This window comes from Ochotona princeps, chromosome 30 (assembly GCF_030435755.1).
Source record: "Ochotona princeps isolate mOchPri1 chromosome 30, mOchPri1.hap1, whole genome shotgun sequence".
NCBI lineage: Eukaryota > Metazoa > Chordata > Mammalia > Lagomorpha > Ochotonidae > Ochotona > Ochotona princeps.
The window spans coordinates 1,665,434-1,693,042 of NC_080861.1; the positions used below are offsets into that span (position 1 = coordinate 1,665,434).

Sequence of the window (27,609 nt, forward strand, 5' to 3'; positions counted from 1 at the left end):
AAGTGGAGCAGCCAGGATGCGAACCGTTGCCCGTATGGGATTCTGGTGCTTGCAAGCTGAGGACTTTAGCCACTTGGCTACCTCGCCAGACCCTAGTATTTCACTTTTTTTTTTTTTTGTAAAGATTTTATTATTATTATTGGAAAGCCAGATATACAGAGAGGAAGAGAGACAGAGAGGAAGATCTTCCGTCCGATGTTTCACTCCCCAAGTGAGCCGCAACAGGCTGGTACACGCCGATCCGATGCCGGGACCAGGAACCTCTTCCGGGTCTCCCACGCGGGTGCAGGGTCCCAAAGCTTTGGGCCGTCCTCGACTGTTTTCCCAGGCCAAAAGCAGGGAGCTGGATGGGAAGTGGAGCTGCCGGGATTAGAACCAGCGCCCATATGGGATCCCGGGGCATTCAAGGCGAGGACTTAAGCCGCTAGGCCACGCCGCCGGGCCCGATTTAGATATTTTTAAAAGAAAAAAAAAGATTTAGATATTTTTATTGAAAAGTCAGATATACATAGAGGAGGAGAGACTGAGAGGAAGATCTTCTGTCCAATGATTCACTCTCCAAGTGACTGAAAAGGCTGGGGCGAGAGATCTGAAGCCAGGAACCAGGAACTTCTTCTGAGATTCTTGCGTGGGTATAAGAACCCACGGCCTTGGGCCGTCCTTGACTGCTTTCCCAGGCCACAAGCATAGAGCTAGATGGGAAGCGGAGCAGCTGGGATATGAACCAGCACCAATATGGGATCCTTGGTACATGCAAGGCAAGGACTTCAGCCACTAGGCTCTGGCGCTGGGCCAAGGCATTGGTTTTTCATGGATGGGCTTCAGGAGCTCAAGAGCTTCTCCTGTCTGTGAACGTCCATATTGTGGGAACATCCTTGTGGGACTGGAAGAGGATTCATTGATTACTCATCTAAGTTATCTACCTATACCATTGAACTTTATGATAAATGGACATAAGGCACAATCCCGATTTTAATTTTCTTTTAATTGAATGTTCTTCTTACGTGTTTGTAAAATTCAAAAATTATTAGAACATAGCTTAAGTGGTATAAAGTATGTATTCTCCCTAGTGATAAATATCCTGATTTTGTCTTATATGTGCTAAATTTGAATAGTTACAGAGGCAGTATGTGTTTTTGTCTTAGTCCCGTGAGCAATCCAGGCTGTGTGCCCCCTGGTGGTGAGCCTAGTTCATGCCGGCCCTGCTTGTGTGAGGCGAGATGCTCTGCGGCTGGAACGTGACTTGTGTATTATCAGAAATAGTTTTTCATTTTCAGTATTTTTAGGGTATTAAAAATGTATTGAAATATGAAGTGTAAAAATTTTATTATGCAGATATGCACATTTAAAATGTATTAGATAATAATTACAAGAGTGGTTTTTTTGTAAAAATATAAAATTTGCTGCTGCTTGTTTTACCCTCCCTCCTCTCAGGATGTATTTAGCTTTCAAGTGTCCCCTAATATGAACCCTGTCAAAGTCAGTGAGCTGGCGATCCAGAAGCGTTGGACTGTGCGTGGGAAGGAGGAGGAGGTTAGCCCCCAGGACTATGTGCTGCAAGTCAGCGGCAGAGTGGAATATGTGTTTGGTGACCACCCGCTTATCCAGTTCCAGGTATGTGTGCTCACGGTCACTGATTCGGAGAACTGTGTGTATGTGGAACCTGCACCTCAGTGCTGTCCCCAGGGTGGGCATTAGGAGGATGCTGGAGTCAGGAACGAGAGTGCTCTACAGGGCACAGGTGTCCTGCTCACAGCCAGTGGGATTTTATACCTCTGTTCGCTTTTCTGATGTGGCCCTTAAATGTTCTAGTTTAGTAGGAAGAAGTTCTAGGAGTAGTTGTCTTGGTTTCGCAATGTTGGCCCCAGCCTCTCGCGTTAAATTCTTGAGTTAACGCTTCATTTTACCTCAGTAGTAAAAATATGGGCTTTCCAGCAGTTACTGCTTGCTAATTACAAGTTAGAGTAGAATCCTGCATTGTTGTACAGGATCACATAGCAGATGCATTCTAGAAAAAAAAATACCCCCCAAATATATGTATGTAGACATACAGTGTAGGTAAAAGAATGAGAGAAATGGAAATCAGTTTGAACAGTGTTTTTAAAGTATATGTGTATGTGAAGTGTTTTAAAGATTTATCTATTTGAAAGGCAAAATTAACCAGAAGGGACAAAGGGGTAGATCTTCCCTCTGCCAGCGTACTCCCCAAGCTCCCCAACAGCCAGGGCTGAGCCAGACTGCCAGGAGCCAGGAGCTGTCCTGGGTCTATCCCATGACACAGGGGTCCAAACATTTGCCTTCTCAGACCTGTTAGCAGGGAGCTGGATGGGCAGGGGAGCAGCCAGGACTGCAGCCAGCGCCTGTGCAACATGCTGCTGTCATGCCTGCTGAGCCACAGACCAGCTCCTGAAATTTGAAGAAAAATCATTTCTAATAGTTCTGGAGTGTATATCACAAATCTCTTTTGAATATTGAGGAATTTGTGCTTGTACAGAATACATTAGGTTAGTATCTGGCTTTTTGTGAATCTTTGGTAATTCTGCTTTTTTTAAAATACACCTCTGGAGAATCCTCTGGTTTAACGAAAATAAAACATTGAGCGAGATGACTAGTAGATTTTTCTTGGTGAGATTGTTTTATGCCAAGAGCCCTGTGCCGAAAACAGGCCCCCAAGCTGCCCTTCTCAGTGTGTCACTTGGCCAGCGCGTTGGAAGCCTCTTCTGGTGTGTGACATCCCATAGTTTGCTGCCCAGTGCATTCAGGGGCTAATGTGTAGCTTAGTTCCTCTGAGTTTCATTCCTTAAGCTCCTCAGCGGGGTAATCTTTGTTAAAATATAACAAGGTATGTCTCGCTCCATTCATAGATATTTGAGTAGATGTTGTGATTTTAAATCCTCCTAATCTGGGTGTCAGGTTGTTTTAGGTGAGTTTTCACAGTGTACTTGGTGTTGTGTTTGGTTTAATTTCATTGCTTGTTGAAAATCTTCTTTCTTACTGCTGTAGTATGTCCGGAACTGTGTGATGAACAGGACTTTGCCCCATTTTATGCTTGTGGAATGCTGCAAGATCAAGAAAATGTATGAGCAGGAAGTCATTGCCATAGAAGCTGCCATAAGTCGAAATTCATCCAATCTGCCTCTCCCCTTACCGCCAAAGAAAACACGAGTTGTTTCTGTGAGTGTTGTCCGTGAGCCCCTGCTGACCCACGCGTGCCGGGGTCGCACACGTGCTTCCTTGGCTCACTTCTCTTTCTGGGAAAGCCAGTACATATCTGCCAAAAATCTGCCACCATAGTTTATAAATTATCTAACTACTATTCTTTGTCCTTACTTACATTTCAAATATATGGAAACATGCCATTTGTATTTTTGTTATTCTTGGTCTCCTCTCCCAAATAAAGTAAGTATCACCACTGTGAAATTAGAAATTAGAAGCTAACCTAGGACTTCAGGGAGCAGTTGGACACATCCTAGTGAAAAATGCTGCATTGGCACAAGTGCTTCAATTCTCAATATATTTCATTTCTATCAGTTTTATTTGGTGGCATTCAAGGTACAATTTACTTCTATTTATAACATTGAATTTTTTAAGATTTATTTATTTTTATTGGGAAGAGTTACAGAGTAAAGGAAAGACAGAGAGGGAAATATCTTTCATCCACTAGTTTACTCCCCAAGTGACCACAACAGCTGGTTCTGCGCCGATCCGTAGCAGGAACCAGGAGCCTCTTCTGGGTCTCCCATGCGGGTGCAGGGTCCCACGGCTTTGGCCTGTCCTCGACTGTTTTCCCAGGCCACAAGCAGGGAGCTGGATGGGAAGTGGAGCTGCTGGGACTTGAACACACATGCATATGGGATGCTGGCATTCTAAGGTGGAGGATTACTCTGTTGAGCAATGATTCAAGCCCCAATGCTGAATTCTTTTAGCACTAAACATGTACTAGAGGAACTTTTTCTCCAGAATATAAGTATATTTAAATAAGTTTTTGTACATTGGAACAATTAACATTTTTAAACCAAGTTGCTCAATTTCATTGCTTAATGACATTTTTTGTTTATCAGTATAAGTGATCAGTTTATCCCATACCATTGCTATTTGTTGATTTTTATTTAAATGACATAGCAGCAGTGGAATGCAACCTATATTCTGTGAAAATAAGTTGCTAATTAAAATGTTTAATATGTGTGATTTTAAGTTAAGTGCTCTGTTTTCATAATTTTGTCATTGATAGATTTAATTATTACCGTAAAATATTTGTTTCATCAAAATATCTGTGTGTTTTTTTTAACAGCATGTTTGGGAGAATAGCAGTCCATTCCAAGTTGTGTTGATTAAAGGCAGTAAGCTTAACATGGAAGAAACTGTGAAAGTGAGTACTCCGTACAGTTTGAAGTTCCTTGTACTCCATTATTCAGTAACTCAAAAGTGTCACATTGGAGGTTGGATTTGACCTAAACTGTTTAGTGTTGTGAGGTAAAGTGTGACAGTTTATAGTAAAATTATTGAGGTTTTTGCTCTGAATAGGGCTTTGTTGGGACAATTGCCATGTTTTGAGTGTGTGCTATGTAGAAGTGGTTTTTGATCAGGAATTTAAAAGCTGTAGATGAGGTGTATTTCCGTGAGCCTAGAGCCTTGCGTAGCGCCGAGCCTCCCCGCTATGCCTTTCCTTCAGCTTGCTGAGCACGGAGGAATGCGGCACGGGAGAGACCACAGGCTGTGAGCACAGGGGATCCACTGGGCAAGCCCGGACAGTGAAAGACCTCGGAGTGTCAAACATGCATTGTCTCTATTTTGCTAGACTAGAAATCTGTCTTCGTTAGTGAAGCACTAGAGTCGTCAGTTTCCACAGGCTGGACCTTGAGCACAGCCTATAAGGTAGATGCGAAGATTTTCTACAAGTGTAGTTCTATAAATCTTTTTTTCGTAATATTCCTTGGGTTATAACTTTTACAAAACAAAGCTGAAAGATGTGCATGACACAGGTATGAAACTATTTAAGGTTAGGGAAAAGAACCTGAATGTTTGTTTTTCAACAATAGCAAAAAATCATTTCTGTTTTCATTTATCTGCTCGTTAAACTTAATGAATCTTGGGTTGACTGCAGCTACCTGGGCCGTGTTCTGCTGCCTTCCCTCCCAGGTGCATTAATAGCATGCTGGATGGCAAGTGGAGCACCTGGGACTTGAACTGACATTCACGGTATGCTGCTTTCCCAGGCAGGAGCTTGACTTGCTGCGCCACAAGCTGACCGCTCAGTGTTTCGTTTAAAATTACATTATAAATACATTTTCCCATTGACTATGAATTATGGCTTGGAAGTAAAAAAGCATGAAAGTGTCTCAGTGGATGCTGATTTCGCCGTTATTGTAGTGTAAAATTAGGTGATTATGATTAGTTAGCTTCTAAAGAAGACTTTCTTTGGAGTTTGATGTGAGAGACCGTCTCGGGTCTATAAGCCTGCTGAAGTGGAAGTTTCCCACTGCAGAGGCTCCGGGGAGCTCAGCGTAAGTGCTGGAAGAGTTAGAGCAAACATGACAGGGGGATTGGCTGGGCGGGGATGCTCTGGCTTTGCCTGACTTTGAAGGGAGTCAGCGGCTGTGTTAGAGTGTACGTTCCTAGTGGCTTGTGTATGGACTGTATGTGCTGATAGCAATGCTTTCTAACACCTGTTTAATCTACTTTGTCGCACTGGTCTGTAGTAGTGTGTGATAGCCAGTTTTCTTATTTAGCTTAAAATGTTATTTTTAAGGTTTGTTTGAAATACGGAGCGATAGTGAAGTGACATCTTCTACCTGTGGTTCGTTGTTCAAAACGCCATGATGGCCTGGACTCAAGCGCGCGTGCTTATGAGGAATATTGATGTCTCAAGTGATATCTTACCTGCTCTGCCAAACACTCTCCCAGTTTTTAAAAAATGTGTTTGCTTGTTTTCATTTTACTTGAAAGGCAGAGAGAGGTAAAAGAGACATAAAGCTAGATGTTCCTTCAATAGTACACTCCACAGATCCCTGCCAAAGCCAGGACCTGGCCAAGGCCAAGTTGCTTGGTGGGGACCCAAGTACTTAAGCCCTCGTCTGCTTTCCAGGGTGTGTGTTAATGAGAAGGTATATTGGAAATAGTCAATCCAGGACTTGAACCAGGCACTCCAGCATGGAATGCTGATACCCAAAGCTGTACAATGCACCTGTTACCCATTCTTCCCAATTTTTACTTTTAGAGAAAAGTTTCAAATTTACACAGTAAAAAACGACAACAGTGTAATGGAACTTTGTGGACATTGCTCCAACAGTTATCCTGATGGCTTTTTCTTAGTTTTTCTTTAGCCTAATGATTTTTTCTTAAAGATTTATTTGTTTTTTTAATTGGAAAGTCAGATATACAGAGAGACAGAGAGGAAGATCTTCCGTCTGATGATTCACTCCCCAAGTGAGCCGCAACAGGCCGGTGCTGTGCCAATCCGAAGCCGGGAACCAGGAGCCTCTTCTGGGTCTCCCACGCGGTTGCAGGGTCCCAAGGCTTTGGGCCGTCCTCAACTGCTTTCCCAGGCCACAAGCAGGGAGCTGGATGGGAAGTGGGGCTGCCGGGATTAGAAGGCAGAATTGTATATGAAGTCCCAGCTACTCCTCTTCCAAACCCAAGTCCCTGCTGATGCCCCTGGGAGGTATTGTGGGATGGGCCAAGTGCTTGGGCTCCTGCCACCCCCAGGACGACCCGGGTGGGGTTCCCGCTTCCTCACATCAGTCTGGCGCATTCAGAGAATTAACCAGCAGGTGATTCACTGTGGGTTCCCACTGTTACCTGGTTATCTGTATCTCTCCTTCCCTAACTCTTTTAAAGAAGTAAAATAAAGATTTTTTTTAAAAACAAAGATATTTCACTCTTGTAGAATTCACGATTTGTTGTGTATTTCTGTCTTGTTGCAGATTCATGTCAGAGCTGGTCTGTTTCATGGTACTGAGCTCCTGTGTAAAACCATCGTCAGCTCAGAGATTTCAGGGAAAAATGATCACATTTGGAATGAACCATTGGAATTTGATATTAATACTTGTGATTTGCCAAGAATGGCTCGATTGTGTTTTGCTGTTTATGCAGTTTCAGATAAAGCGAAAACAAAGAAATCAACTAAAACTATGAATCCCCCTAAGTATCAGACTATCAGGAAAGCTGGAAAAGTGGTAATTACGTAATTCTAAACATTGCTTTTTTGTAATGGGGTACTTTTAACACTGTTTGAAGTAACTAATAATAATGTTTACTGACATTATGTCAGTTTAGATCCTAAAGACTAATTTCAGGAAGAGAGCAAATATCCATGTTTATTTTATTCATGTTCTTTTGGCAAATTTTAGTACATTTCATACTGTAATTATTTTATTACGAATGTGTTTCTTTTCCAAGATAAGTATTTCCAAAGCAGTATGTCCACAGCCTCTTAACTTAAAATCCTGATGCCAGAGATGTTTTTAGATGGATCATAGATTCTTAGAAGTATCATAGATTTTACTTCATTCAGCACACATTGTGGGATCTAACATATAGTTGTGTAGTTGTGTAATTAAAATCAGTATTTGAGGTGACATTTATAAAGATTCTCCCAAATCTGGCATATAAATACTTTGAGCAGCTTCATGTCACCTCTGGCTGATTTGTTATTACATGAGTTATGAATGATCCTTCAGTTTTCAAAGGTTGGATTTTGAAAATCGTAGGTATAACATTGATGACCTGCTGTCATATTCTAATCTTTCATTTCCTAATTTTAGTCAAGTGTCTTTTTTTTCAAAATTCTTCTTACCTCATAAAAGTTTTCCTTGTTGGAATGAAGAGCATGAATTTTAAATTTTTTAGAAGTTTGTTGTTGTGTTTATGCAATTTTGGGTCCTTTTATTCTAGACTGAAAAATACTGGCTGTGAGTCATCTACATTAAGGGTTAGCTTCTCGATGCTTAGTTGTTTTTACTTGATTGAAGCACGGAGAGAATTGATAGAGAGTGGTCCCCTCCCCTGGCTCCCAGGAGCTGCTGGGCCGAAGCTGGGAGCTGGCCAGAGCCTGAGCTGGTTGGAGCCGGGAGCTGACCCGAGGCTTGAGCTGGCCCGAGCCCGGAGCTGGCCGGAGCCTGAGCTGACCCGAGGCTTGAGCTGGCCCGAGCTGGGAGCTGGCCTGAGTCGGAAGCTGACCCAAGCCTGGAGCTGGCCTGAGCCGGGAGCTGGCCTGAGCCGGAGCTGGCCCGAGTTGGGAGCTGGCCCGAGCCGGAGCTGACCCAAGCCTGGAGCTGGCCTGAGGTCCATCCCTGGAAGCATCCCGCTGGCTTCTAGGCTTCGGGAGCTTGAGTCAGGAGCCACAACAATGACTTGGACCCAGGCCCTGTGTCTGAACCTCTGGCTAAAGGCCCGCCTGTCCTTACAGTTTTTCCTTCTCTTATGTGCAGACTTTTCTTCGAAGTGTATGAATATTTATAAGGTTGTTAGATGAATTGTGACCAACTTCCTAAGTCTGTTTAAATGTTTTCCTAGAAGGCCTGCCATCCGAGGGCTTAGCATTGCAGTGGATGAGCCCATAGCGAACCTCCGCCCCCCATGGGGCACCGGAGTCTGCTCGCTGCTGCTCCTGTTCTCACCAGCTTCCTCATCCCGTGTGTGGCACTCAGCTTGGCTTCCGCCCGGCCTGGAGACCAGCTCGAGTCCTGGGCTCCTGGCTTTGGCCCTCCCAGGCCTGGCTGTTGCAGGCATTGAGGGAGTGACCCGGTGAATGAAGGTCGCTATCCTGCCTGTAGTCCCCATCACTACGTTTTGAGTAAATACATGTATTTTTAAAAATTCCTGCAAGCTCAGTGCTTTCTTCTAGAGAAATACAAAACAGCCATTCTATTTTATATGTACATATTTAAGATTTATTTTTTTTTTATTGGTAAGTCAGATATACAGAGAGGAGAAGAGCCAGAGAAGATCTTCCCCAAGTGGCTGCAACTGCCAGAGCTGAGCCAATCCAAAGCTAGGAGCCAGGAGCTTCTTCTGGGTCTCCTACATGGGTGCAGGGTCCCAAGGCTTTGGGCCATTCTCTGCGTATTCCCAGGCTACAAGCAGGGAGCTGGATGGGAAGTAGAGCAGCTGGGATATGAACCAGCATCCATATGGGATCCCGGCGTGTACGAGGCAAAGACTTAAGCCACTAGGCTACTGCACCAGGCCCAATTCTGTTATATTCTACAGCAGAGTCACATGACTTAATTTCAAGTTAAAATGTACCCAAAAAAGTTAAAATGTTTGAGGCTGACAGTTTTATACATATATTTATTGATACTTTATCTCACTCATCTTTGGATTATTGAGAGTTCCTCTTTATTTTTGAAGGATCTGTAGTAAATATTTTATGGACTTACTATTTGGTTATGAGACTTCTAAGGTTTTCCTTTAAGCATTATTAAGGGTCATGACATTTTTCTGTGTATTTTTGTTTCCATTTTGGATGATTTTGGGGGGGGGATTATGTAGAATTTTAGAAACTTTGAGGAGTGACATTACTGAAACTAGGAATGTGCGCACAGTCTTCCCTTCAGCTTCTCTCTCAGCCTGTTTACGAACGCTGTCTGTTTCAACAGCATTACCCTGTGGCCTGGGTAAATACTATGGTTTTTGACTTTAAAGGACAATTGAGATCTGGAGAGACAATATTGCACAGCTGGTCTTCATTTCCTGGTAAGATTTCCATCCTAATCCTTACTGTTAAAGAGCAACTAACTCTTGGCCCTTGAACTAGTTAATGTTTCTTTGCAATTCAACGTTTTTTTGGATTCAGTAAACAAGCCATTGTTTTATGTCTGTGTATTCCAGAACAGATTCACAGAAACGATCTTTTTTTTTTTAAAGATTTATTTATTTTATTACAAAGTCAGATATGCAGAGAGCAGGAGAGACAGAGAGGAAGATCTTCCGTCCAATGATTCACTCCCCAAGTGAGCTGCAACGGGCCGGTGCGCGCCGATCCGAAGCCGGGAACCAGGAACCTCTTCAGGGTCTCCCATGCGGGTGCAGGGTCCCAATGCATTGGGCCATCCTCGACTGCTTTCCCAGGCCACAAGCAGGGAGCTGGATGGGAAGTGGAGCTGCCAGGATTAGAACCGGCATCCATATGGGATCCCGGGGCGTTCAAGGCGAGGACTTAAGCCGCTAGGCCACGCCGCCGGGCCCTACAGAAAGTATCTTAATGTAGTCCTCAGTGACTTCCTTTCTGTGTTGTAGGCTTTGGTTCCTTGTTTTGTTTTCTTCACTATAGGAGGGACAATCATTAAAATGGGATCAATGCTATAAACACTTAGTCTTTAGTTACCTTTGAATTAGCAGAGCATTATCTACACTGAATTGTTACTCAGCTAGCCTTATTAAATATTAAATGTTTTAATTCTCATTTTTAGTGATGAAAAAAAATCACCCTCACAGTAGGTTAGTCTTTCATACTTCATTCAAACCAAGGATTTAATGAAAAACTACTGTGCCCTTTCCTTTATTCCATACTAGCTTCCCCAAAGCTAGAAAGTTTAGTATAAACATTACCATATAATAGTGATTTACTTCCTCTTCCATCTTAAGTTTACTTATCTGCGAAATTAGAAAGTTAGGAGTATCTAAGCCGTACGGTTTTGCTGCTATATCGCAGGACAGTTCTGTGAGTGGACCACATTTAGGGAGACATAAGAGAGAAGGTAAGGCATGCCTTGGAGAAAGAGGTGGTTGGTTAGCTAAGTGAAGTACCCAGCTGAGTGGGATATTACAGAACGTACTTGTGTCCAATCAAGGAGCTTTAAAAACCTTCAGTTTGACCAGGGAGAAGGCCATTGGTAATTTGTAGATACCGGTTTGGCTGCAGTGAGGACTGTGAAGCACGTTACAGTCTGCGTGCAGTGGTCGGGCTGCAGTGAGGACTGTGGAAGCCACATTACAGTCTGCGCGCAGTGGCCGGGCTGCAGTGAGGACTGTGAAGCACGTTACAGTCTGCGTGCAGTGGTCAGGCAGTGAGGACTGTGGAAGCCACATTACAGTCTGCGTGCAGTGGTCGGGCTGCAGTGAGGACTGTGGAAGCCACATTACAGTCTGCGTGCAGTGGTTGGGCTGCAGTGAGGACTGTGAAGCACGTTACAGTCTGCGTGCAGTGGTCGGGCAGTGAGGACTGGCCTACCTGATGGAGAGGAGGAAGTTCCAGTTTTTCTTTTTCAAGATTAAAAATACTTACCAATATGAAGAAAGAGGTAATGTAGCATTAATTTTTGTTAGCTTTGTCATTTTAAATATGTGAGCAAACACACTGAAAATTTTCCCCAAGCATTAACGGAGAATTAGAGACTTACTGGTATAAAGATTTGCCACAATGTATGCTTCTTATATAATCCCTAAGGGAGTAAAGCTGTTATAAATTGTTTGTTCAAAAACATTTTTTTCAAGAATCAAAATTCTTGCATGTTTTAGATGAACTTGAAGAAATGTTGAATCCAATGGGAACTGTTCAGACAAATCCATACACTGAAAATGCAACAGCTTTGCATATTAAATTTCCTGAGAATAAAAAACAGCCTTACTATTACCCTCCTTTTGATAAGGTAAGTAAATTATTTAAGGAGCAACTCTATAAAATACTTGACATTTTAGTTTCTGGTTCCGTGTGTTTGTAGTTTAGGCCCTGTTGTCTGTCTGCTTCACGACGGGCCCTCATTGAGAGCTTGTTCTAGAAAGATCATGAGCAGAGAGCTGCCAGAGGCTGGCTGGTGGTGATCAAGTAAGAAACGACGTCTCTACAGTGCAGGTCTCCCTGGAAAGTGAGAAGCTGGTGCTTGTTGTGAAGTCTTCAGCTTCAAGGGCTTTATAGGTTTTTGTTATTACAAACTGTTCAGCTGTGAGATAGAGCTGTCATTGAAGATACAGCCGCAGGTTCAGTGTTGCTGCTTGTGGTAGAGCTTACTCAGGGAGTAGTTTTGGAGCTTGTCTGGTAAGGACTTTCCTAAATGCATCCCCTTAGAGGTCAGCTTGTGTGTCCTAAACACAGGTGTTCATCTGTACTTGCTGAAAACTGGCAGTGCTAACTTACATGCTATGGTTTTCATTGATTTTTATGAGAAAACCTTTGAACAAATTCTCAGAAAATGATTGTGTAATCCTTTAGAGATTGATATTATACTAAATAATTTACCTATAAATGTAACTGCATTTTGGTGTTTGCTATCAAACCTGTATGGAAATTGTTTTAACTACCCGAGAAGTAGCTTTTCATTTTAAGTTCTTGGAAAATGTTTTTGTGACCAGTAATTTGAAACCAAATTAAAGTTTGTTCTTGTTACAATGTAGAGCATAGCAAGAACCTACACCTAGTATGCAGTGATGCAACAGAATGCCTCTGGCCTTGCTTGTTACAAATATGTGTCCGCCTCATCTGCTCTTGTAAGTGGGGATTGACCCTAAAGCACAGCTCCTGGCAGCTCCAGTAGTCGGCCACCAGGAGACATTATCAGCTTTAGCTTCTCTGGGGTCAGCTGGAACATTCTGACAAACATAGAATCCTAGTTATTTATGATCAGATATTTTGAGAATTTCTTCAAAATCCCCGGTTTTACCATTGCCACAGTCACTCGCAGCTGTTTATCAAACTTTCCTTTTGTCCTTTTGGGCCCTGGAGAGTCTCTCGTAAAGATCAATGTGGGAAAGAGATATTAGTCTTTAAATAAGTATAAATATACTGGTTGGTTCTCCTTATAAAGTTTATATGGTTATTTAAAAAGCCAGTTGTACAAATACAAAGTTTCCCCAAGTCCCATTTGTTTTCTTTGATGTACTGTTTGTGCTATAATCACTATACATTTTGCTTTTCACATTAATTTTAATGGTTATTGCTTCCTTTTGATATTATCATCTCATTTGATTATCGCTACAGCCCTGTAGGGGAGAATAGGAACTGCCACATCTGTAGGTGAGCATCTCTTACTTCCGACTGTATACTTCAGTGATAGGATGTGGAGCTGCTAATTCTGTGCGCACTGATGTTCTCACTGGACAGTACGTTTCTGTCGTTTCTAGAATGGGGTGCATTCAACTTAAACAATTTTGAAATATTGCCAAGTATTTAGTTTTTATTTCTGCGTTTAACTGTTAAGTGAAAAAAAATGTGACGAGAGATTATTGTACATGTAGTAACTTTTATATATTTGTACATGTGCATTTTCTTACCTAGAATGCATTTACTTACTTCTTAAAAAAGATTTATTTATTTTTATTGGAAAGTCGGATCTCACAGAGAAAAGGAAAGACAGAGAAAAAGATCTTCCATTCACTGGTTCACTCCCCAAGGGGCTGCATCGGCTGAAACTGAACCAATCCGAAGCCAGGAGCCAGGACCTTGTTCCTCTGGGTCTCCCACATGGGAGCAGGGTCCTAAGACTTTAGGCTGTCCTCAACTGCTCTTCCAGGCCACAAGCAGGGAGCTGGAAGGGAAGTGGAGCAGCTGGGACGAACCAGCATCTATATGGGATCCCATCACATGCAAGGGGAGGACTTTAGCTGCTAGGCTACTGCCCTGGGCCCCCTAATTTTAAGCTTGACATGTATGAGTAAGCCACTACTTATTTTATCTACAGATAATCCTGTTGTTCCTTAGGAGTTACATTCCTTACAGACAGTAATAACATATTTCTCCTGTAAGAGTTTGAAACATTTGAAAAATACTATTTGGTATTAAAATTAAAATACTATTTGGTAATATGTTTCCATTATAAAGTGTGGAAATGACAGGCCGTATGGAGTCCCTTATGGTCTAAGTATAGTCATTTATGCTAAAAATTTTATAAATATGAAAAACAAAGTTATTTTTTTATTTTTCCACAGATTATTGAGAAGGCAGCTGAGATTGCAAGCAGTGATAGTGCTAACGTATCCGTAAGTATCCGGAGTTTGAGTGGGACTTCCTGTTGATACAGTTGTGCGTGTCGTTGGTCCGTTTATCTCATTCACAGCAGCACGCTGCAGAGTCGGACTCGTGAACGTGTCAGTGTTCACATGCTAGTGTTTTCTGTAATGCCAGCTGTTGGGGAGCCTGCTTTCCGAAGGAGGGACAGGGGAGACTAGGGGGCTTCGTAGATGAGCAGATGCGGCTCAGCCAATGACGTGTTGCCAGAGGCTGTGTCTCTCATAAACAACTTAGTAAGGGCAAGCCTCACGTCCTGAGCACCCAGCTTTCTTCCTTCCTGGACCTCCACCATTAGTAACATGTACTTTGTGTTTTATAACTTAGTATTTCTGCTCCCGCTGCTTGGCATCAGCAAAACAGGCAGCGGGAACATGGAAAACACAACTGGAGACTGTGCACCACTCAGTCATTTCTCTGGAAGGCAGAGGGACTCGTCCATCCATTGGCACTTCCCTGATGTTCTCCAGTAGCTGCTCCTGGAGCAGGCTGAAGGCAAGGGCAGGCACTCCTGCTGCGCGTCCTGTGGTGGGGAAGGACACCTCCCCTTGAGCTGGTGCTGCCCACCAGGGCACTCAGCAGCAGGAGGCTGGATCAGAAGCCGGGAAGCCTGTGTCTGACCCAGGCCCTGTGGTATGCAGGTGTCCCAGGCAGAGGGAGCTGCTGCCCCCCAGCCTGCCCCTTCGTAGTCTGACATGAACCTGCTGAGGTCCGGGTTGTGCTTTTGCTGTGGCTGATCTACCTCACAGAACTCCCTGAGCACTGAGGCTACCGGAACGGTGTTAGCTCTGCTGTACTCCATAAACCAGAGTAACAATCTGTTTATGTACTCCTTTGCTATTTCCCTTATTTATTTTTGTAAAATGAGATCATTCTATAAATCTCTTTTATTTTTATTTAGTGCTGTTTGTAGATTTTATCCTGTTAGTATGAATAGGTCTGCTTCACTTTTTAAAAATGCTTCTGAGTGGACCCGTGTTGTGACTTTGTGGGTGAAGCCACCATTCCATATGGATCCCGGTTCATATATCAGTTTTACCGCTCCCAACAGAGTTGATAGGGTGGGAGAAGCAGCAGATGGTGGCCTGAGTCCTAGTGCTCCTCCCACCCTTGTGGGTGGCCTAGAGGGAACTCCTGATCTCCACCTGTCCCAACACTGGCCATTCTGGCTATCTGGGAGGAGAACTAACAGATGGATGATTTATCTCTCCTTTTCTGTAACTCTGCTTGTCAAATAGAGAAGTAAATAACTCTTTAGGAAATGCTTTTGGGGTCAGTGTTTGGCACAGTGGTTAAGCTTGCTTCGGTTGTGTGCACGATGTGTTAGATTGCCCGAATTCCAGCTCCAGCTCCAGCTCCTTAGCGTGCTGCTGGGAGGCAGCACGTGTGGCTGCAGGAGGCAGGGCCTGCAGAAGACCTGGATTGAGGTGCCAGCTGCTGGCATCGCCCCGACCCAGCTGGCTGCTTGTGGGCATTTGGTGAATAAGCCAGTGGGTGTATGATTTCTGCTTCTGTATGTGCATGCATGTGAGTCTTTCAAGTAAAACTGAATCTACAAACATACAAAGACACACTTATTACCATTCTATAGCATAAATTGCTGCTAACCATTAATTATTGCATATACCTGTCATGGTGATAGATGGCCTGTTTGTTCCAGCTTTTCTTCATTCAAATGGTGTACCACAGTGACTATCTTGCCTGCTTCCTCTTTTTTTTTTTTTAAATACGCATTTTCCTTTGGTTTGAAAGAGGCCGATCTGTCCAATGGTTGACTCCCCAAATGCTTGCGACAGCTGGGACTGGGCCAGCCCAAAGCCTACATCCGGGAACCAGGAACTCACTTCAAGACTCCAGTGTGGGTGACAGGAGCCCAAGTACTTGAGCCGTTCCCTCTTGGTCTCCCAGAGCGTGGGTTAGCTGGAAGATGGAGTCAGGCAGAAGCGAGAACTCAGCTCCACTGCTGCCGTCATCCCAGGCAGTGGCTCAGGAGTTGCAAATGCCTGCCCAGACATGAGTCTTTTTTTTTTTTTTTTAAGATTGATTTATTTTTATTGAAAGGCAGATTTACAGAGAGAAGGAGATACAGAGAGAAAGATCTTCCGTCCACTGGTTCCCTTGCCAAGTGGCCACAGCAGCCAGAGCTGAGCTGAGCTGAAGACAGTAGTTTCTGGCTTCTGGGGAGAGATAAAGACAATGATCTCTTGCCTCCCCTCTCCCACCCATCCAAATGCCCACGAGGCCAGGCTGAACAGGTGTCCGGAACTCAGTCTGGTTCTCCTACAAGGGCAGCCGTAACTCAAGGGCCTGACCCATCGTCCAAGTGCAGTTAGCAGGAGCTAGAGGCTGGGATGGTAGTGCAGCGCAGGCTGAAACCTAGGCCCCCGTTATGGGCTGGAGGCAGTCCAAGGGGAGACTAACTGCTCTGTCGAATGCCTGCTGCTTTTTCTTTTTTCCTTGAAGGGTTGTGTGTTTTCCAGTGTTGTTGTAGCTCTGTAAGGAAATAAGTCATTGCTCTGTGCTTTTGGCGGGAAGAGAGGGGTTATTCTGGTTCTTACTGCGGCAACTGCATTCGTTGTGTGTTTCCTCAGATGTCTCATAAGCCTTTTAGGAGTCTTTTGTGCTTGACAATTCCTGGCTGACCAGCATAATGCATTTTCTGAAACTATAGGCATTAAGGATCCTGTCTGTGAAGACTTCCCTGGGACTCAGCACTCGTGGGTCTCACTCCAGGCTGGGATGATTGAGCAGAGCAGGAAGGGGCAGCCCGGGCAGGCTCAGTGCTCGTGGGTCTCACTCCAGGCTGGGATGATTGAGCGGAGCAGGAAGGGGCAGCCCGGGCAGGCTCAGTGCTCATGGGTCTCACTCCAGGCTGGGATGATTGAGCGGAGCAGGAAGCGGCAGCCCGGGCAGGCTCAGTGCTCGTGGGTCTCACTCCAGGCTGGGATGATTGAGCGGAGCAGGAAGGGGCAGCCCGGGCAGGCTCAGTGCTCGTGGGTCTCACTCCAGGCTGGGATTATTGAGCGGAGCAGGAAGGGGCAGCCCGGGCAGGCTCAGTGCTCGTGGGTCTCACTCCAGGCTGGGATTATTGAGCGGAGCAGGAAGGGGCAGCCCGGGCAGGCTCAGTGCTCGTGGGTCTCACTCCAGGCTGGGATGATTGAGCGGAGCAGGAAGCGGCAGCCCGGGCAGGCTCAGTGCTCGTGGGTCTCACTCCAGGCTGGGATGATTGAGCGGAGCAGGAAGCGGCAGCCGGGCAGGCTCAGTGCTCATGGGTCTCACTCCAGGCTGGGATGATTGAGCGGAGCAGGAAGCGGCAGCCGGGCTAAAGCAGTTGGTTCCCCTGCAGCTCCCTCCTCGTCTGTCTTGTGATTCCGCTGGCTTCCTCCTGCTCACGTGGCTCTGAGCTGGCGCTCTCCCAGGGCAGCGTGCACAGCAGTCTCACCATTGCCTGTAGCTGAAAGGTCCAGTACCAACTCCTGGCTGCTTTCAGAGTTTCCACTAGAGTCTCTGCTTCTCTGCCTGTGCCACCGACTAGTGTTTGGAAGCATGTGTGTTAGCGCTGTGTGCGCCTGTAGAGGAGAGGACTGAGGTGGACTGTGTTCTCACTGCGCTGTTCTCGGAGATGTCAGGAGCAGATCCAGAGCATAACAACTTGGGAATACATTCCTTGCTGCGTGCTGTGTGTGCGCATACACGTACAACAGGAACACATGCAATTCAGGTAAAATTGCCATTACATTGTCAAGATATTTTACCTGCTGTTGGCATTTTTAATTGGCAAAATGCATGTAACATAAATAATTACCATGTTAAGCGTGTTCAAACATTCAGCTCAATAATATATTCACATTAAATTCACATTAAATTAAGTATATTCACATGTGGTGCACTCATCTCCTAAGCTTTGCATCTTGCAAGTGGAGCACTGTATCCCCTTGCAGCTCCCTCGGCCACACCTGGCAGCCGCTGGCTTTGCCTCCCTCCCTCGCTGGGCCCAGTTTATCCTTTTTTTAATTTATTATTTTTTTTAATTTTTATTTAAAATTTTGAATTTTATGGTACAATTCTACAGAGTCTGCAATTCCCCTTCCCCCATAGTCTACTCTTAAAGACTCAAGAAGCAGATCCTAAAAATATAAAGATATTTCAATCTCCTTCCATCTTTTTTCCTTTTAAAGATTTATTTATTTTATGGGGCCCGGCGGCGTGGCCTAGCGGCTAAAGTCCTCGCCTTGCAAGCACCGGGATCCCGTATGGGCTCCGGTTCTAATCCCGGCAGTTCCACTTCCCATCCAGCTCCCTGCTTGTGGCCTGGGAAAGCAGTGGAAGATGGCCCAAAGCCTTGGGATCTTGTTCCCACTTGGGAGACCCAGAAAAAGCTCCTGACTGCTGGCTTTGGATCTGTTCAGCTCTGGCTGATGCGGCTGCTTGTAAAAATTTTTTAAAATAAGCCTTAAAGATGTATAAAAAAATAAGCAAAAATCGTTTTACTATAAGGTGCATTGGGTATTGGTGAATTATTACACACTGAAAGGGAGAAAAACAAGAAGATTTAGTGTAACCCTGTCTGTCTGTCTTTGTGTTACAATGCAGTGTTTAGTCCTTAAAGCGTTCACTGAGCTGATGGTTATGTTGCCTTGGGTATGTTGTGTCCGGAATTTATAAAATTACTTTCTTTACTTAATAAATTTTGTACTTGGTATTTGCGTTCTTTTTTGTATGTGTACTGATTTGAATTAGACTTATTTAGTAGTAACATGATACTTTTATTTATTTTTATATAGAACTACAGGTAAAATGTCAACTATAATACAGTAGAAGATCTTATAGAATCTTAGAAACTTTAACATTTTTAAATGAAAACGTCTTTTGACTAAAGTGGAATCATTTTGATATAAGTTTGGGGACATGCACCTTTTGTTTTATTAATGAAATTCAGAGAGCTTGCATCCAAAAAGATAGCATGGAGTATATTCTTATTGGTAATGAAATTAAAGAGCTATTTTTTCACTGTCTAGTTTTAGCTAACTTGAAGTTTTTAATTGAAGAACATTTTTATGCCTTCAGTTCATGGCAAAGACAAGAATGTATCCTTTATTTTTAACCTCATTGTAGGTGTGGGTTATCTTTTTGTGTGTAGAAAGTCTGTTCTGAGAGTATTAAAAGTCAGTACTGCCACCTAGTGATTGTATTTGGTTTTTTTAGAAACAGTATTTTTCAGTATTGGAATAATTGTGAGAACAGCTCATTTCTCCCAGATTTTAAATTGAACAGTGAAACATTTTTATGAAGAATCTACTTCTGTTAGTGTCTAAACGTTAAATTGTTTGTATTTAAATGTAAGTTCATTGTATGACACAAATTTGCTGTTTACCAATGATGCTTGTATGATTCTATAAAAAATATTTTGTTTTCTTAGAGTCGAGGTGGGAAAAAGTTTCTTGCAGTACTGAAAGAAATTTTGGACAGAGACCCTTTGTCCCAGCTGTGTGAGAATGAAATGGATCTCATCTGGACTCTGCGACAAGACTGCAGAGAGAATTTCCCACAGTCCCTGCCAAAATTACTCCTGTCAATCAAGTGGAATAAACTTGAAGACGTTGCTCAGGTAACTGGAAGTGTTTCCATGACTCCTCTGGTGTTTATGTTGTTTTGCTGATTTATTCTGAAGTGTTCTGTCACTGGTGCATTTCCATAGGTTGGATGAATTTTCTTCAGGAGAAATGTTGAGATTTTAAGTTCATATATAGCCTAAATATAATACAGCAGGAAGTTTTCAGATGGAAAAATCCAGACTCCGGGTAGGCTTGTCCTTCCTGTCACTTTGTGTTCGTCTTAGGACAGTTGTCGGGAGGAGCACCTGCTACAGGGGCACCTGTGCCAGCGGCCTCCGGGAAGGCCACACGCTGTCCTCTTGGGCACCTGTGCGTGGCTGCTGAAGCTGTGGCTGGTGTCCGGGAACTACCCCTGCTGTACAGATCAGCACCCAGTTAGCTGAGCGGTATTAATTTAATGAATGCATGCCTAGAGGCAAAAAAGAGAAAGGAAAAACATTTTGTTTTTTAAAAATCACCACATTTTATCTCCTGAATTTACTTGTCAGAAACTCCTGGCATTTAAGCTCCTTGAAATTTTTCTAAAATCGTAGCAGATTTGTCTTATTAAAATCACTTGATTTATTTCAGTCCCATTGGTCTTTCTAGCTTTCCGGTTTTAGTAAATTTATCATGGCTGAAGGTTAGTAAAGAAGTGCATATTTCTTTTATTCATGTGTTTTTAAGGTCACTGGATTTTGTTATTTCTCAAATTAAGTACAGTAGGATTTCTTTTGTGTTTATGTACAATTAAATATTTCTGGAATCATACAATTACAGTGTGTGCCAAAATGAAACTATTTTTGTATTAGTTAGATCATATAAATATTGCATTGGAAAGGAACTATTTTCTATCATTTAGACTTTAATTGCTCTGGAATAGTTATTGTCTTCTAATGATTTGTTTAAATTGCTGGTTGATTTTTATACAAGTCCTCAATAATGGTGGAAAATAAGGTCTTAGCAATTTTTAATTGGCTTATTTGCCTGTTTCTCATGAATACTGTCCAGTGCTAAATGCATACTCAAGAAATATGTTGTATTATTTCATAGGGCTTGAAATAGAAAAGTGTTTTTGCTTTGTATTTCCATTTTAAAGATTTACTTGTATGTTTTTATTTGGAAGACAGATATTACAGAGAAAGATTTTACAGATGGGGAGCGGGTCTTCTATCCACTGCTTCACTTCCCAAAAGGCCACAGTGCTGGAGCTGAGCCAATCCCAAACCAGGATCAAGGAGCTCTCTCTAGATCCACGGGGTCTAGCTTCCACGGGAGTGCAGGGTCCAGGCTCCAAGGATTTGAGCCATTCTCTGCTGCTTTCCCAAGCCACAAGCAGGGTGATGATTGAAAGTGGAGCAGCCAGGACACAACCAGGCACCCATATGAGATGCTGGCACTAGCAGGCACAAGATTAGTATGATAGGCAGCCACAGCGGCCTTTATAATATTTCTGGACTTGATCCCCGGGGACAGGACATTTTTCATTCACTGATTTAACAAACTTGTCTCATGTAAGTGTAGGGAAGCATTAACTTTACTATCCCAGTGTTTGTGGTGTTGGGGAAAAGTTACTGGAATAAAAGCAAATGATTTTCACTTATCTTTTGGTTAGTTTTTATTCACTTATTTATTTGAGAGAAAGACTAAACTCCCCATGATGGTACTGGTATACTCCCCATGATGGTGCTGGTACACTCCCCATGATGGTACTGGTACACTCCCCGTGATTGTTCTGGTACACTCCCCATGATGGTGCTGGTACACTCCCCGTGATGGTGCTGGTACACTCCCCGTGATTGTACTGGTACACTCCCCGTGATGGTGCTGGTACACTCCCCATGATGGTACTGGTACACTCCCCGTGATTGTACTGGTACACTCCCCGTGATTGTACTGGTACACTCCCCATGATGGTGCTGGTACACTCCCCATGATGGTGCTGGTACACTCCCCATGATGGTGCTGGTACACTCTCCGTGATTGTACTGGTACACTCCCCATGATGGTGCTGGTACACTCCCCGTGATTGTACTGGTACACTCCCCATGATGGTGCTGGTACACTCCCCGTGATGGTACTGGTACACTCCCCATGATTGTACTGGTACACTCCCCGTGATGGTGCTGGTACACTCCCCCGTGATGGTACTGGTACACTCCCCATGATGGTACTGGTACACTCCTCATGATGGTGCTGGTACACTCCCCATGATGGTGCTGGTACACTCCCTGTGATGGTACTGGTACACTCCCCATGATGGTGCTGGTACACTCCCCATGATGGTACTGGTACACTCCCCGTGATGGTGCTAGTACACTCCCTGTGATGGTACTGGTACACTCCCCATGATGGTACTGGTACACTCCCCAGATATTTGCTGTTGCCCCAAGGAAGGACTGAAACCAGGAGCCTGGAACTCTGCTCGGGTGTCCCACTTCAGTCAGGAGCAGAGCGAGGCCTTGAACCCTGACATTCTGCAAGCCCAAACCCCGCCCTAGAAATGGTTTTGGTTCCTCCTGCAGCCGTGTCAGCCTCCCAGCCACACTGAGCTCATACAAGAGGGTGTTGACTGTTCCTTGCTAACTCGGATCCTTTGAGAGGCAGAGACTCAGAAGCCTGCTGTACATTCTGTTCTAACTGTATTGCACAGCCTGACTATAACCCGCAGGGACGGGCTCTGCGTGAGTGACAGAAGCCGTTTCAGTAGCCTTTACAGCAAGCAGCACTTGGTCAGCTGCTGGGTATGTGACCAAAGGAATGTCCCCTTGCCTGCTGAGCTTCAGTAGTCTTCACCAAACTGAAGTGGTGTCTTTGGGTAATTTGTTGAATCTAATGCTTATACAATTTAATTTCATTAATTATAAGTGGCCTTACCAAAGTAATTACATTCCAGTGGTAAGATTGTTTTTAACCATAATACAGCTGAATCTCTAATATTACTATTTATTCTCTGTCCATTCCAGTAGTATGTGGTTATTATTTCAAGTGTAAACTAGAAGTGCTGTTCAGTTTGTTTGTTTGTTTGTTTGTTTTGCTTAAGGCTTAGATTCTGTATTTCAAAGACAGTATAATGAAGAGATGGACAAAGAGAGACCTTCCTATCCAATGGCTCGCTCACCTGCTGGCGTGACGGCCATGGCCGCACTAAGCCGAGCATGTGTCCAGCATGCTGCCAGGGCCACTGCCCGGCCCGTGAGCCGCTGTCCTCCCAGGAACACTGCTCTGTCAAGCAATGCCTGTATCCTCCATGATGTTTGTCATTGGTGCTTCAGAAATTAAATTCCAGGAGTAAGATTTTACCAGAGAGGGTTGAACTTTAAGAGGGCCACAGTTCAGTTACTTTCATTCTCCTCCGTAACCAGTTTTCTTCCTAATTACTGTCATCTTCAAGATTGCGTGCTGAAATATACCAAAAACTTGAGGAGGTAGGGACTCGAGGAAGGAGCGTGTTAGTCTCACTGTGATGGGGAAGTAAACAACTGGCTTCCTTTCTGTTCTTGTGAGTTACTTCTTTATTATGAGCATCAGAGTTTAATCGTGATCGGCAAGATTTTTGTTGAATGATAGATGTTATTTTAAAAATTGAGCTGGAAATTCATTCATGAGTCGGGTGGAATGCCTGCGTTGCGCATCAGGGTCCCTGACTCGGGTCCGGTCTTCCCCACTTCCGCTCCAGTGTCCAAGCGATCACATTCTGGGAGGCAGCACTTGGGGGCTCCACGTAGCCGGGTCCCTCCTGCCACCCACACGGAACACCTGGATTGACTTTGGTCCTGCTGGCCCTGGGGACACGAGAAGTGGACGGAAGAACTCTACATGTCTCTGTCTCTCTTCAAATGAAAAACAAATTTAAAAAATTAAGATTCATTTATATTGGGCCCGGCGGCGTGGCCTAGCGGCTAAAGTCCTCGCCTTGAAAGCCCCGGGATCCCATATTGGCACCGGTTCTAATCCCGGCAGCTCCACTTCCCATCCAGCTCCCTGCTTGTGGCCTGGGAAAGCAGTCGAAGACGGCCCAATGCTTTGGGACCCTGCAGCCGCGTGGGAGACCTGGAAGAGGTTCCAGGTTCCCGGCTTCGGATCGGCGCGCACCGGCCCGTTGCGGCTCACTTGGGAGTGAATCATCGGATGGAAGATCTTCCTCTCTGTCTCTCCTCCTCTGTGTATATCTGGCTGTAATAAAATAAATAAATCTTTAAAAAAAAAAAAGATTCATTTATATTTATTCAAAAGGTTTTACAGTGAAGGAGAGAGAGGAGAAGGTCCTCCAGCCACTGGTTCACTCCTCAGATGACTGCTGTGGCCAGAGCTGAGCTGATCCGAAGCTGGGAGCCAGGAGCTTCTGAGTCTGCCATGTGGGTACAGAGTCCCAGGGACTTAGGCCATCTTCCAGTGCTTTTCCAGGCCATAAGCAGAGAGGTACATTGCAAGAGGAGCAGCCAGGACAAAAACTAGTTCCCATATGATGCCAGTGCCATGCACTATCATGCCAGACTCCCAATTATTCTTTTATACTCTACTCCTTTAGAGGCTGGTGTTGAGGCATAGTAGGTTAAGCCACTTCGTGCATCCTGTACAGGCGCTGCTTTGAATATTGGCTGCTGCAGTTCAGTTAAGCTGCCTGCTAATGTGCCTGGGAAAGCAGCAGATAGCCCAGTTCCTGACTAGTGGCTTCTACCTGTCCCAGTCCTGGCTGTTAGGGCAGTTTGATGAATGAACCAGCAGATGGAAGCCCATTCACTTTCTCTCCCTCTCCCTCCTCCTGTCTGTTTCTTTTTCTGTTTCCCCGCTAGATGGGGAGCTCTGCCTTTCCATAAATAAATGTTTAAGAGTGAAGTCAACTCCTGGAGCTTATTTCATGGTGCTGTCAATGAACTGCTCGGCTATGCGCTGCGCGTTATTAGGCTGAACCTGGCAGCCGACACTTGGACTATTCGGTGTTTTCCAGTTTTCCTTTGTCTTTGTAGTATTACTTAATGACTAGCAAGTTAAGAACTCTTGGATTCAGCGTGTCATTCAGTTTTAAGCTTTGTACTGGTAGCTTTTTTACTCTTTAGTAGAATACTTAAGTGTTTTTTTTTAAAGACTGATTTATTTTTATTGGAAAGTCAGATATAGAGGAAGATCTTCCATCCGCTGTTTCACTTCCCAAGCGGCTGCAACGGCCGGAGCTGAGCCAGTCCAAGCCAGGAGTCTCTTCTGGGTCTCCCATGCAGGTGCAGGGTCCCAATGCATTGGGCCGTCCTCGACTGCTTTCCCAGGCCACAAGCAGGGAGCTGGATGGGAACTTGGGCCTCCGGGATTAGATCCAGCACCCATATGGGATCGCGGCACATGCAAGGCTAGGACTTTAGCCACTAGACTACCGTGCCAGGGCCTAGTGAAATACTTTAACAACAGAGAATCTTAAGAGCGGTAATGGCTTTTCAGGATACCATTAAATAAACGTGCATTTCTCTGCTCTTTTGACTCAGCTCAGTGTGGTTGTGTGCGTAGAAACAATAGGTAACTTTGGTCCCCATTGCTTCTGAACCAGTTTTGATTTTTAACAGCTTCAAGCACTGCTTCAGATTTGGCCTAAACTGCCCCCTCGGGAGGCGCTGGAGCTCCTGGACTTCAACTACCCAGACCAGTACGTGCGGGAATACGCCGTGGGCTGCCTGCGACAGATGAGGTACCTCCTGCGGGCCTTCTTCCCGGTGAAGAGTAACTTGTGCGTGAGTGAGGAAGGGAGGGTCTTCTGTGGGTCTCGTAAGAAATGCAAAAAGTAAGAATTCAGAATTCTGTGTGTTCTCTTTCCTTTTGTCGTACTCCCTCGTGTATATACGTACTGTAGAAGAAGGAAAGCATGGCTGGTGGAGACGGCACCAAGATCCTCCTCTGGCTGAGGAGTCACTAGCAGTGTTAACGGATAAGACTGTAATGTATTGTATCAAAGGAATAGAGAGTCAGTTGGCTAAGGGTGGTTTCTTGGGTTGAGGTCTGAGACCAAGAATGAACTTGCAAGGTCCTTTTCCAACAGAGTAAATAACACGTGTGTATCAAGAAAGCTTATACAGGCTTCATGCCTAGGGTTTTTATCAGGAGTTAGTCAGAAATATTCTGCATCTGTCATAAACTAAATATGTATAATCCCTAAAGGAAACAAATATAATGCAGCATAAACAGTGCTATTAATGCAAGCGGTTTAGGTTCAGTGAGCCGTCCTGCTCAGTTAGGAGGGTGGAAACCCTTCTGAAATTCTATTGAGTCGCATTTAAGTTCTTCCAGATTTCCCTTTGTGAAACGACACTGCAGCGAATGTATACGTACACTTTGGAGTGATACTTGTGTAAGATGGAGATTAATTTAAGAGTGGAAGTTTGAACTTATGAGCATTTTCATGTTTGTCATTTTCTAGCCTCAAAAAGAACCTTAGCTACAATATCAGTGTCTGAAATATAAACACTCTCAGAATGGCATAGATAATATGTTCTCCTTTTCTCCGTAAAAACAAGTGTGTTTTAAACTGTGTGTTTTTCCAAATAAATTAGACACACTCTTCAATAGTAGTTTATTCCTGGGGAGTAAAATTAGAAATGTGAGATTGGCCACCTGGTTCCCCTAGGGCTGCACCTGGTGGTCTCCCTGTGCAGTGACAGCTCTCAGAACGCTGCACAATGCCCACGTTCCACGGAGCCAGTTCTCATGGCTTTCCTGTGCTGGGTTTTCTGGTTACGTCTTTGGTATGTAGTATGGGGTTTTGTCCAGATCTGCTTTAAACTACTGCATTAACTATGACCCAAGATTATAGTACGTAAAAAAGTTGGGGTTCATGCCTTTCATTATTAGTGAAGCTGTGATTGGGGATGTGTTTACAGATGAATGGCACAACTCAGAGATCCGTTAGCCTTAGTTAATCCAGCCCAGTACTGTTGTCTGTCATACAGATTCAGTGAATCAGTGTGATAACCATGTCAGAAATTCATTCCACACTACCCAGTATTTTGGGCAATTCTTTGCTGATGGCAAATGCGGTTATCAGTTTTAACGGCCTGACTGATACAGTAGTGGCATGTGTCTGCGCTTTCCTCCTCACCAGCTCTTCTGGCACCGCCTGGAATCTGCAGCTTCAGTTGTGGCATTATGAGAAGGCGTGTAACGAGCGTGGCTAAGGAGCATGTCTTCCAGTAGGGTTGGCCTGGCCTGATGGGGGCGTCTTGTCCGGCACAGGCTGACTCACTCTTCTCTCTTTCAGTGACGAAGAGCTCTCTCAGTATCTTTTACAACTGGTGCAAGTTTTAAAATATGAGCCGTTTCTCGACTGTGCGCTGTCTAGATTCCTTTTAGAACGAGCACTTGCTAATCGGCGGATCGGTCAGTTTCTCTTCTGGCACCTTAGGTAAGCTTTCCTGTCGGCCTGAGCCCTCCGCTTCCCCGACAGCAGCAGTGGAAGGTGGGAAGCTTTCACCGGACGGGGGCTCAGTGTGTCGCTTTTTCCTTTCTGCTTTCAGTACTCAGCCTCTGATGCTCACGATTCAGTGAACTAATTCAGGTGTCGCCTTCTTGCCTGCCTGACTTTTAACTGAAATTAAAAATAAAAATGTAGCCATTTTCCAGTAAAATACACTTACTGTCTCTGAATGTGAGACAAGTGCAGCTCTCCTTAACCCTTTACGTCGCTGTGAGCACTTGTCATCAGCCTGCTCTTACGGAGTCACTGTGGCGACAGCTGTGTCATGCTCAGCTGCTTTACTGGGCAAGCGATTTCCACAAATGCATGAACTGTATCATAGTGATTTCCTACAAGCGTAAAATCAGGCAAGTGGAAGTTATTATTCTGTTTCCTGGAACGACTTTAGATTCCTCATTTCTGACTCTTCTCAGACTTTTTTTAAAATATGAACCTCAGTATTGAAAGCAATGCTTATATTATAAGAAAAAAAGTACCTTGGGCCCAGCGGCGTGGCCTAGCAACTAAAGTCCTTGCCTTGAACGCCCCGGGATCCCATATGGGCGCCAGTTCTAATCCCGGCAGCTCCACTTCCCATCCAGCTCCCTGCTTGTGGCCTGGGAAAGAAGTCAAGGACG

General features: G+C 44.4%; 1 protein-coding gene across 1 annotated transcript in view; it reads left to right on the plus strand.

Annotated features, from left to right (window-relative positions):
- The window catches only part of PIK3CB (phosphatidylinositol-4,5-bisphosphate 3-kinase catalytic subunit beta), an 84,290-nt gene that overhangs the window by 30,032 nt on the left and 26,649 nt on the right, over positions 1-27,609 (plus strand). Inside the window, exons 5-14 of the mRNA XM_058657115.1 lie at positions 1,435-1,614; positions 3,004-3,174; positions 4,292-4,369; positions 6,924-7,175; positions 9,600-9,696; positions 11,461-11,591; positions 13,864-13,914; positions 19,362-19,550; positions 25,092-25,213; positions 26,777-26,920. Coding sequence (XP_058513098.1) covers positions 1,435-1,614; positions 3,004-3,174; positions 4,292-4,369; positions 6,924-7,175; positions 9,600-9,696; positions 11,461-11,591; positions 13,864-13,914; positions 19,362-19,550; positions 25,092-25,213; positions 26,777-26,920 — 1,415 coding nt within the window. The remainder of the gene's footprint in view (positions 1-1,434; positions 1,615-3,003; positions 3,175-4,291; positions 4,370-6,923; positions 7,176-9,599; positions 9,697-11,460; positions 11,592-13,863; positions 13,915-19,361; positions 19,551-25,091; positions 25,214-26,776; positions 26,921-27,609) is intronic.